We start from the raw sequence: 12,064 nt of genomic DNA on the forward strand, positions 1-12,064 counted from the left end.
TATTACTTCTCGGAATAATAAAAAGTAAATATAACAAGTGGTAAAAGTACAAATACACAGTATTTACAAAGTATCCATTACAAGTAAACTTCAGAATATTATCAGCAAAATGTACTTAAAGTAAAATTAAGTAATTTACTTTGTAATGATGTTTTTTTCTCACTATTGATATTTAAAGTATTTAATTAAATTAAATTAATTATTAAATTAAATTATCGCGCAATACTTCCTCATTTCCTTCATTATTATATCATAACTTTTAAAAATCAACAAAGTACATGGTAATAAAATACATATTGATAAAATACAATACATTTACAGATACAAATACATTAGTAATACAAGTAATACAAGTAAGTTGTAGTTAAATTGGTAAAGTAAATGATGTTTATTGTCACTCTGGTTAAACAATTCAGATCTTGAGAAATTCTTTTGAAAATAAACACATTCAAACTACCAAAATATACATAATATATAAATATATACACCATTAAAACTTCCATCATTGTTATTTAACGTGAATAATAAAAACTACGGCGTGTTTTTGCTCTTTGTGTGTGTGTGTGTGTGTGTGTGTGTGTGTGTGTGTGTGTGTGTGTGAGATGGGGGGGTCCTCTCGTCCTCCTCGGCCCCAGTCCCTGCTGCTGTCTGCGGGGGGGTTGGGGGGGGGGGGGGGGGGGGGGGGGGTCTCCTGCTGAGCTCGTCTTTGATTGGCTCCATTCGGAGCCTTTGATCTCTAATGGGCCTGTTTGCTGCTCTGTTATGGAGACAAACACACCTCCACCGGGGGGACGACACACACACACACACACACACACACACACATAGAGACACGTGTCCCAACCCAAGTCTCCGTCTTTATCAGGTTTTATAGATAATGTGAGTGAAACTCGTCTTGCAGGAGGAGGAATCCTGTGTTTCTGTTGTTGACTTCCTGCTCCTCCCGTTTAAAGACACAAATGTGTGGTTTTATATTTCTACTACAGGAGACGCCGTCATTGTGGGACTATTTTCAGTGGCGGATGAATCCGCATGTGGAGCTCCAGCTGTTTAACATGGAGAGACTTTGAGTTTTTGTCCCAACTTATCGTAGCGTATTTAAATAAAATGACTCTGCGCTGCTCATTTCTGTATTTACTCTCAACCAGAGTCCTTGACGACAAGTCAGTTCATTTATCATCGAGTTTAAATGAATAAGAGTAAGAGCACATGAAGTAGAACTTCAAATACAGTTAAAGGTCTTTTATTATTATTATTATTATTATTTTCTAAATGTCCTGCATTCAGATCCTCTTATTTACAGAAGAATTCAAATAAAAGGTCTATTTTCAGCGGCGGATGAATCCGCGCAGTGAGTTGTCTTTAACTCTTTAAAGCTTTAAGTATGTTCTTAAGCTACTTCACAACTTATTCTAAAGTTTTTAGATGAACAAATCAATCGTCTTAAATTGAAGCAAATAAAACTTTGATTTGTCCTTCTGGACTTTGTTGATAAATTAATGAAAAAATACATTAAAAACAATTGATTACACACACAAGTCACAGATTCTTTGACAAATTAAAGTAGAATAAGAAGAAGAACAAATGAATTAGAATATTGAAGGTAAGAATTCCTATTGAAACACTGCAGGTCAACAATCCATAAACATTTCCCCCTTTTGAACAAGAAAAACCACAGAAAGTCATTTAGTGTTTTCTATTTGACAGTAATAATGATGTTTGGAGGACTTATTGCTGTACAGATGAAGTAAAGATACATTGAAACGATATCACGTCTTTGAACAGTCGGCGTGTGTTTTACTGCTCTGATTGGCTCATTGATGACGGCCAATAATCATCGATCCGCTCCGCCCCGTCTGTGACGCGCTCAGTTAGGCCTCTTCCCCGTCCCATTGATCCCTATCAGCCCATCAAAGGCTGCTGGGGCTTTGATGGGGGGCTGAGATGCCTTCAGATTGTGACATGTAAATGTGGGCTCACCTGAGGGGCTTTTGTTTGACGCCGTCAGAGAGGACGAAGACCTCTGACCCTAAAATGTAAAAACACGACTCTTTCACATTGAAATGTGTTCCTGCAAATACTCAAATACTTCCTCCTCCGTCTAAATACCATAATATATATATATATGTGTGTATGCATGCCTCCATGGTAATATTCAGTAAATAAAATGGATAAAGTAGCAATATGGAAAAATAAATGATCAGCTAAATGTACTTAAAGTGTCCGTTGTAAAAGTACTTGTACCGTAGTAAAATGTATGTCTTGTCGGGGAGGTTTGAAACGACGTCATTGGTCTTGTTTTGACCTGTCAGATATTTACATTATATTCGACCTCAAAAGTTCATTTTGTCCTTCGGTTAAAGTATAAAATCTTCAAAGAATATAAGAAACCAAAGACGATCAGTTTAAAATCTAGAGGTCACTTTTCCAGATTAACCCAGAATGTCAGACTGTGCACCACTTCTCCTCCTCCTGCTCCTCCTGCTCCTCCTGCTCCTCCTGCTCCTCCTGCTCCTCAGTATCAAGCCCATCCAGCCTGCTGCTGCTGCTGATGAAGGAGATGATGGATCATCATCTTCAGGTCGTTAATCAACACAACGTACTGAATAGATGATCCTCATTATGTACACAAGGTACTTCTACTCAAGTCAATGACCTGAGTACTTCTAACACCACTAACGTGGTACTTTGTGTGGATAAATCACATCCTCAATATTGTGTTTGTGTTTATATGTGTGTATATATATATATATTTTACCTTCTGCAAAATAATTATTTACAGATTTAAGTACTTTTGCTTTTCATCCGTGATACTTTTGATACTTTAAGCTTTAAATACTATGAGCTGGTAGAAGCTTAAGCGTCTGACGATGAACATGAACTTTATCTTCTGACGTTGCTTCTTGTTCACCGTCGACTGATTGATCCTCGTCTGCCGGATCGATGAGAGACGACGGCGATAAGATCGCGATCGGATCAGCAGCGACTCTTTGATCCGGATCATCGTCTGTCTGCGCTCACTGCTCCTCCTGCTGCTCCTCCTCCGCTTCCTCCTGCTGCTGCTCCTCCGCTTCCTCCTGCTGCTCCTCCTCCGCTTCCTCCTGCTGCTGCTCCTCCGCTTCCTCCTGCTGCTCCTCCTCCGCTTCCTCCTGCTGCTGCTCCTCCGCTTCCTCCTGCTGCTGCTCCTCCGCTTCCTCCTGCTGCTGCTCCTCCGGTTCCTCCTGCTGCTCCTCCTCCGGTTCCTCCTGCTGCTCCTCCTCCGCTTCCTCCTGCTGCTCCTCCTCCGCTTCCTCCTGCTGCTGCTCCTCCGCTTCCTCCTGCTGCTCCTCCTCCGCTTCCTCCTGCTGCTGCTCCTCCGCTTCCTCCTGCTGCTCCTCCTCCGCTTCCTCCTGCTGCTGCTCCTCCTCCGGTTCCTCCTGCTGCTGCTCCTCCTCCGGTTCCTCCTGCTGCTCCTCCTCCGCTTCCTCCTGCTGCTCCTCCTCCGCTTCCTCCTGCTGCTCCTCCTCCGCTTCCTCCTGCTGCTGCTCCTCCTCCGCTTCCTCCTGCTGCTCCTCCTCCGCTTCCTCCTGCTGCTCCTCCTCTGGTTCCTCCTGCTGCTGCTCTTCCGGTTCCTCCTGCTGCTGCTCCTCACTTGGTTCCTCCTGCTGCTCCTCACCTTGTTCTTCTTGCAGCTCCTCACCTGGTTCCTCTTGCTGCTCCTCCGGTTCCTCCTGCTGCTCCTCACCTTGTTCCTCTTGCTGCTCCTCACTTGGTTCCTCCTGCTGCTCCTCACCTTGTTCCTCTTGCTGCTCCTCACTTGGTTCCTCCTGCTGCTCCTCCTGTGTGTAGCAGCTTCTCTCTTTTTGCAGTAGCGAGCCGCTCGTCCTGTCAGCGTTTGAGGCTCATTGATTGATTGACGTTGTTTTTATCATCAATGACTTTGCAGAAAACACTTTGTTTTTTATTGTATGAGTTGTAGTACTAGTAGTTTGTTCTGTAAAGTAGGAGAACGTGAGGAGAACGTGAGGAGAACGTGAGGAGGTTCTGTGCTTTAATCACTATGAATGAATCCTTTGTTGTTGCAGCAGAGAAGTGAAACGAGGACTTTCTACTGTCTCTCATTCTGAAACAAGCAGCTATTTGATTCCTCTGGGGGGGCGAGATGCAGACAGTTTGGGCTGAGGTGTGTCTATTATCTTTTTGCAGGGGGGGCAGGAAGGAGGAGGACGAGGAGGACGAGGGGGGGGGGGGGAGCAGACTCACTGGAGCCTGGTTGTAACAGCCTCATTGAGACTGAATGAGACGTCTTAATTACTCCAGTTGTGAAAACCAAAGGAGGGCGGTTGTGGGGGGGGGGCTTTGATGTCAGGGGCTGAAGGACTTTGGTGCCTCCTATAAATACCGGCTAGCTGGCAGGAGGGGGGCAGTCAAAACTCCCTCCAGGACCCGGACCAGTTCAGACCAGAATTTACTCGTATTCTGCAGCCATGAGGGGACACTTCTCCATCGAGTGGATGTCCCAGAGCAGCCGCCCCACCGGGACCGGGACCGGACCCGCCGCCTGCGGGACCCATTCGGAGAGTCTGCCGGGTTTTTACTGCAGACAGAAGTCGGAGAGTTCCCCGGAGCGAAGGGAGGCCGAAGCCCCCCGCCTGCAGAACCCGAGCAGAGGTACGTTCAGCCCTCGGGGGGCCGAGAAGAACCAGAGGGTCTGAGTGGTGGTCTTCAGAAAGCAGTGACTTTAGGACTTTATATTTAGTGCTGCTGTTGCTTTTGAAGAGTTTATTCAAATACAACGGAAACAAAACGACAGTCGCATTCACAGAAAGCTGTGATACTTTTTAAAAGTAATAAACATTGTGAAGAACATTTTCACACAACTTATTTGACTATTTTAACGCTTGATGGAGGAAAACAAACCGCAGAAGAATAAAATGCTTAATTAATATTTCAATATGAGCTCCAGCAGGAAACCTTTCACATTAAAATGAGTATTAGACAGCAGTACAGCGCTTGTACTTGTACTTGTACTGGTAGTGCAGTAGAAGTATCCGAGTACTCTGCTGGTTGTGACGTCGTCTCGCTTCTCTCTGCAGGGACGGAAACCGGCTTCAGCAGCGGGACGGAGGAGGAGGAGGAGACGTCCGGCTACGAGAGCGAGGGGGGGCGCTCCCTCTCCCCCCCGGCCTCCGCCGCCTCCGCCTCCCCGCCGCCCCCCCCGCCGGGGAGGAGGCCCCGCACGGCCTTCACGGCGGAGCAGATCGGCAGCCTGGAGAGGTCCTTCAAGAGGAACGCCTACCTGGGGACGCAGGACAAGGCGGAGCTCTGCAAGAAGCTCCAGCTGTCTGATAAACAGGTGAGGGGGGGGGGGGTCATCAATATGTATCAATATCATCAATCAGTGATCACCAATGAGTGTTTAGCATTAATCATCGATGTTTGATCCTAAACGTTTTTCTCTCCTCAGATCAGAAACTGGTTCCAGAACCGGCGGATGAAGCTGAAGAGGACGGTGCAGGACGCCCTCGCCCACGCCTGCCACGCCGACGCCGCCTCCCGCTTCCTGCACCACCCCGAGCTGCAGGCCTGCAGGCCGGCCCCCTACCGACGGTACCCCCCGGCGCCGCAGGACGCCGCCCCCGGCTCCGCCCCCTACTTCCATCCGCACGGCCTGCAGTGCGGCTCCGCTGCGCCCGCCCTCCCCTCGCTCCACCTGGACCCGTTCTGCCAGTACGCCCCGCCCTACGCCGCGTACCCGCAGTACTACTGAGGTCACGCTGTGAGGTTCTGTGATGGTCGTTGTTGTTGTTGTTGTTGTGCAGGTCACTGATTGGACGGTTACAATCTATTTAAATGTGAAGGCTTTTGTTTCTTTGTCTCTGTGAAAAAAATCATTATTCAGACTTTACGGGTCGTCTGATGCGTTTTCACCCTCAGAGTCAATGTGTGAGGTGGAATGTCACTGAATGCAGGTACTTTATTTTATACTACTGTATAATTCTAAATGTTGTACTACTTTTACTTATTTGTCATTTACTCCACTACTTTTGTACATAATATACCACAGTATTAATAATCAAACAATTAAATATATCTCCATATATACTGGGTATATACTATATACATACGTACGTTTTTAAGGTGAATGTACTGTATTGTTGTGTTATACTTCATAAATATTGTAGTTTTTAATCATCAGCATTAATTATCCAAATTGAATTATTACTCAAAATTCGTAGTAACTCCTGTACTTTAGGATTTTAAATACATATTTATAGCCTGTAGTACAGGTACTTTTACCTCAGGGAAAAAATTGGAGTACTTACTCCACCGATGTTATTTCTTATAGATTGTAGACAAAACACAAACTTCACATACATTAAAACATGTCAAATGATCCAATTAAAAGAAGAAAAGTGATGACGTCACACAGCTGAGTGCTTTCATGCTGCCGATGAGGCTCATTTAACAAAGGACACGTTTCAGTTGTCTGATGATCGATGAGAGTTTTGTCTCACGAGGGACGACGTTTGTCATCAATAATCACTTTGTCATCGATCCTGTGATGTGATGTTGACGTTATGAAGTTGCAAACTGGACGAGTTTAATCGGAATAAATGCGAGTTAAGTATCTTTCTATCGATGAAAGTGGTGCAATATTTATGTATTGTTGTAGTATTTTATGAACTAGTTGCCTTGTACAAAAACACAAACATGTTTCATGATGTACAAACAAAAACTCCTGAAAATCTTAAATTATTTGATGTATTTTCTTACAAAATAATGCGATTGATTTTGTCAGTGAAATGTGAAAAAAGTTTCATTAAACTTCTATATTTTCTAAATATAAGTGATCTAGTTTAGAGAATTTATATTTTGTTGTATTAATACTTTTACTTAGGTGAAATAGTCATTTAGGCTTGAAACAATCGTAGAGAGACTGTCGGTTCTTCTGCAGCTGCTGAGAGGAAAGTGACGCTCTGCTGCCCCCAGCGGGCACATCCGGGTACTGCAGCAGGAATCAAGTCTTTGTACACATGTGGTGCAAAGTAACCTTTAGTACCTGAAGCACTGAGCTCCAACGCAAATGAGAATACCTGTAATGAGTTACCTGAGTATTTCATAAATCATTTTTTACTATATTTCATCTCGGAGGTACATATTGTACTTTTCACTGTACTACATCTCATAGTAACATATTGTAATTTTTTTACTTCACTACCTCCAGAGATAATGTACTTTTTACTCCACTACATGTATTTGAATAAGTTACTTTTCAGATTCAACCTAATAATACACAACTTAAATGAGGATGTAATTCAAATTCATGTGCATGATAATGTTCATATTATAATATTATAATACGACACTCTGCATAGTGTGTACTTTTACTTGTAGTACTTTACTAAAATACATGTGTAGTTTAATTTTTAATTTACATGTTGAAAGTAGCATCTTTACTTTAGTATTTATGTTGTTGTATTGCTATTAAATCTTAAATTACTCCACCATTAACAATCACTGGGAATACAGGAATAGTATCATTTAAAACATGGCAAACGAGATTAAGGGACATTTAAAGTATGTCGACAGATTTTACAAGTTGAATCCAGAAAATAACTAATTTTCCTCATGACATTGCTATAAAAACAGATACTTTAGAAACTAAACGGAAGCTCAATCTGGCCAATGGCTAACGAGAGATTTTACAAGTGGGTGTGACACCTAAAAACAAGCAACCAATAAGAGAGCCGCAACCGTGTGAGTGACATGCGGCCGGGCCAATCGCGACGCTCGCAGGCGTGCTTGCGCGCGGAGCGTGAGGGGCGCGCGCGGGGAGCAGCTACGCAGGAGAGAGGCGCAGAAGCCGAATGGTGGAGCTGAAGATGGCGGATGGCGACAGCGGGAGTGAGCGCGGCGGCAGCAGCGGGGGAGGAGGAGGAGGAGGAGGCGGCGGCTTCCAGCACTACCAGCGGGACCAGGAGACCCAGGAGCTGGCGTCCAAGCGCCTCGACATCCAGAACAAGCGCTTCTACCTGGACGTCAAGCAGAACAGCAAGGGCCGGTTCATCAAGATCGCCGAGGTCGGGGCCGGAGGCTCCAAGAGCCGCCTGACGCTCTCCCTCTCGGTGGCGGCCGAGTTCCGCGACTACCTCGGGGACTTCATCGAGCACTACGCCCAGCTCGGGCCTAGCAGCCCGGAGCAGATCGCCCAGGCCACCGCGGGGGAGGACGGCGGGCCGCGGCGGGCTCTCAAGAGCGAGTTCCTCGTGCGGGAGAACCGCAAGTACTACCTGGACCTGAAGGAGAACCAGCGGGGGAGGTTCCTCCGCATCCGGCAGACCGTCAACCGCGGACCGGGCTTCGGCGCGGGGGGCCCCGCGGGCGGCATGCTGTCCGGCCAGACCATCGCGCTGCCGGCCCAGGGGCTCATCGAGTTCCGGGACGCGCTGGCTAAGCTCATAGACGACTACGGCGGGGACGACGAGGAGCTGGCCGGCGGGGCGGCCGGCGCCCGCGGCTGCAGCGAGCTCCCCGAGGGCACCTCCATCATGGTGGACTCCAAGCGCTTCTTCTTCGACGTGGGCTCCAACAAATACGGCGTGTTCCTGCGGGTGAGCGAGGTGAAGCCCAGCTACCGGAACTCTATCACCGTCCCGTTCAAGGCCTGGGGCAAGTTCGGGGGGGCCTTCAGCCGCTACGCGGAGGAGATGAAGGAGATCCAGGAGCGGCAGCGGGACAAGGGGTACGAGAGGCGGGACGAGTCCGAGGGGGACGACGCGGACGACGACTGACGAGTCCGGGCTGGAAGTCCGACACCTGCGTAGCAGCTGCTAAAGAACCGCGGCGTCTAAACAAGAAGAAGCGTCTCCTGCTGGAGCTTGGAGTGATATCTGAAAGGGGGGAGAGTTGCTTATTGTAAAAAAAATAATAATAATAATAATAATAATAATGATGATGATGGGAGAGAGAACCTACTAAAACCAGCAGATTTGGTTTTTATAACTTAGAAACGAAGCCAATGAATACTTGTTTTCCCTCATTTGCAGCATAGTTTATATTTAAAAGGAGGTTTTAAGATGTTTTTTTCTGGCTTCAGGAGAAAGGAGATGAAACTGCAGCATCCATTTGTTCCGGTTCCGGTCCAGGTCTCCTCGTGGGCAGATCGTGGGGCTTATTGTGTTTTATTACGTTTCCTTTTATTTTGAAGGTTAAGAATGAAACGTGGAGGAAGCTCCTGTGGATGTTTTGATGCATGTGGGTCGTGTTGCTGTTAATCAAGAAGATCCCCCCCAAACATGAGAGGAGACGTTACTGAGAGGATTGTCTTTTTTTAAAGGGGGGGGGTGCAGACGGGTTTTATGTCATGCGTTCTTGGCCGGGATGTTCCACTGAAGCACCGGAGCATCCCTGGTGTTGGGGATCCAACATGTGGGTGGAGGACTGTCTTTGGGCCACCCGGGACACCATCCAGACCCCCCCCCCCCCCCCATGCAGAACTGCTCCCTGTGCCACGACAAGGGTCCAAATATCCGGAGCTTCTCAGACCTTCAGCTCTTCCAGACTGCGTCAGCTGGAGGAGGGTGTTTTTTCCCATGAGCCTCTCTGTCACGCTCAGAGGACAGACAGCCGTCTCCACCAGTTCTTTACTTTTGACGCGTGACGACCCGGCACAGAAACACACGATGTTTCTGTTATTTGTTTTCAAAAAGAGAACTATATTAAAAACATGAGATTCTACTTGGGAAAAAATAAAAAAATATAACCGAGCAAACCAGCAGAAGATATTTTGAAATACGTATAAAGGAAAATGTATTGTGTAAAGGAAATTCCAGTCTAAACATAATGACAATAAAAAGGTTAATTTCTTTAAACAAACATGTGGCTCAAACCTCCAGATTATTTCTGTTATTTGTCAAAGTATCACACTTAATGAAAACAGCTTTAAATGCATCAGCTGATGTGACTACAGTCTTAAATCCTTGAATTATTTAATGAATGTAATCGTCGCTAACGACTAATGTCAATGAACCTGTAAGTGATTTATTTAAATAATTGATTAGTCGTTTGATCGATAAAATGTGACGTCCTCCAGTGTCCTAAATTCCTAAAGATATTCAGTTTACTGAAGAGAAAGCAGAACATATTCACATCCAAGAAGATGGAGTTAAAGAAATCCCCTTTTTTCCACTGAGAAATCAACCAAATCAATGACTTGATTATCAAAAGATTTGCATGTTAGTTTCTAAGATGACAAATCAATTTACGATCACATTTACAAATTGTTTGTCTAACTTATATATTGATTATTTTCTTGATCGAAAACCTTTTTAAAATGGAGAAAAAAAAAATCACCTCTAAGATTTTTGACAAGTACTTTATGTTTTTGGTTTTATAAGGACACTAAACAGGAAAATGCAGCAAAACCTCATATGTGAGAAGATTAAAGCTCATATTCAAACTGCTGACGGTTGGATTGGAACGTCCTCTCTGCTCAGGAAGGTTCCTCACTGAGTGAAAGGCCTCAATGCTTCCTTACTTAGCTCCTTTAGCGCCTTTCCTTGACGTTGTCCACAGAGGTTAAGGAAAGGTGGTTAGGAAAGGAGGTTAGGAGGTCGTTTTTTGACAATTCGAATGCAGCCAAAATGTTTTTCCATCAGTGATCAGCAACAGGAAGTACTTCAACTATCAAAGTAAAGGTTCTCCCAATCTCACTGTTTTATTATTTGATCAATGTTATTATTGACGTATTAACTTTGAACTTGTAGCTGAAATTACAAAAATGTTATTCAACATTTAGATTTTTAATATTCTCCTCTGAGTGATGATGGTAAATGTTTATGGTTTAATATGAACGACCCTTCATCAGTATGAGCAGCACATGTTCGTACAGCACACACACACACACACACACACACACACACACACAGCAGCTGTGTCTGAGGTGGAAGCACGGTGTCAAGTTGTTCCCCGAGAAGAAGAGGCTTCTGGGTAATTTGATCTTCTCGTCCCGTCTCCTGTTGTTGCTTCTTCTTCTCCCCCCTGGTATATTTGGCAGCTGTCAGTGTGTGTGTGTGTGTGTGTGTGTGTGTGTGTGTGCGTGTGCTATTTTAATGTTCCTCTACAGACTCAACATTCCTCCAGGAGTCAGCTGTGGACCTCCGTCACACACACACACACACACACACACACACATATTTTCATGGTTTCCAGAGGGATCGGCGCTTCGGTCGAGGCTGAGGGTCTTTGTCGATAAGAATGAGTTTCATTTGATGTTGGTGATCCCCTGTTGGGGCGAGGGACTGGAGTCTGAGCTGAAGGAGGTTCAGGTGAACCCTGAGACTGGTTCACATAGAGGATCAGGACTACACTGAGACTGGTGCATTCGCATGCACAGTGCCAGCGTTGTCATGTCGTGGGGGGGTATCCGGGGGGGGGGGGGGGGGGGCATCCAGTGCTGCCATGCTGGGATCGGTGCCGTTGCTGCCTTCTTGAAATGTGAGGGTGTGTGAGCTGTGCCTTTAAAGGACAGTCCACCACAGTCAGCAGGGTTTAGTTAGCAGCAATGGAATACTGTATTCATATGTTTAGACGGTAATAATCAATTAATAAATGTCACGTTTATAGTCAGGATGCCTTCAGAAATCCGGCATTCAAAGCACCCCGGTCAGGAGTTATTAAATATATTTTAGCATTGATAAGCCCTGGTGCTTTTTTCAGCCTAATATTTTTGACTTTTTGTCTATTTTTGTGACATATTTTGACCTTTTTTTCAAAACATTTTTCAATACAATTTTTTTTAACTTTTTTTTCATGACATATTTCTTCACAACATATTTTGACTTTTTTTCAAAACATTTTTCGACCTCATTTTTGACCTATCATGGCATATTTTGACACATTTAAAAATGTTTCGTCCTAATATCTTTTTTTCGCGACATATTTCGACGACTTTCGACTTTTTTAAACTTTTTTTCCTTGACACAACATATTTTTACATTTAAAAAAACCCATTTTTGACATAAGACAGGAGTCGGAGGTGCGCGGGCGGGAGGATCCTCCGCGAGGGCGCAGCGTCCCGCTG

At 45.2% G+C, this 12,064-nt stretch overlaps 2 protein-coding genes across 2 annotated transcripts; both read left to right on the forward strand.

Annotated features, from left to right (window-relative positions):
• The first annotated feature begins 4,185 nt into the window (after positions 1 to 4,185).
• Positions 4,186 to 5,887, forward strand: ved (ventrally expressed dharma/bozozok antagonist). The gene is made up of 3 exons (XM_078088704.1): positions 4,186 to 4,650; positions 5,076 to 5,335; positions 5,447 to 5,887. Exons 1-3 carry the CDS (start codon positions 4,467 to 4,469, stop codon positions 5,747 to 5,749), a joined length of 747 nt encoding a protein of 248 aa, XP_077944830.1. The 5' UTR covers positions 4,186 to 4,466; the 3' UTR covers positions 5,750 to 5,887.
• Positions 5,888 to 6,644: 757 nt separating this feature from the next.
• Positions 6,645 to 9,858, forward strand: purbb (purine-rich element binding protein Bb). Its single transcript, XM_040170196.2, has one exon. The coding sequence runs from the start codon at positions 7,851 to 7,853 to the stop codon at positions 8,772 to 8,774; it is 924 nt and encodes a 307-aa protein (XP_040026130.2). The 5' UTR covers positions 6,645 to 7,850; the 3' UTR covers positions 8,775 to 9,858.
• The last annotated feature ends 2,206 nt before the right edge of the window (positions 9,859 to 12,064 follow it).

Source organism: Gasterosteus aculeatus, chromosome 14 (assembly GCF_964276395.1).
Source record: "Gasterosteus aculeatus chromosome 14, fGasAcu3.hap1.1, whole genome shotgun sequence".
NCBI classification, from domain to species: domain Eukaryota; kingdom Metazoa; phylum Chordata; class Actinopteri; order Perciformes; family Gasterosteidae; genus Gasterosteus; species Gasterosteus aculeatus.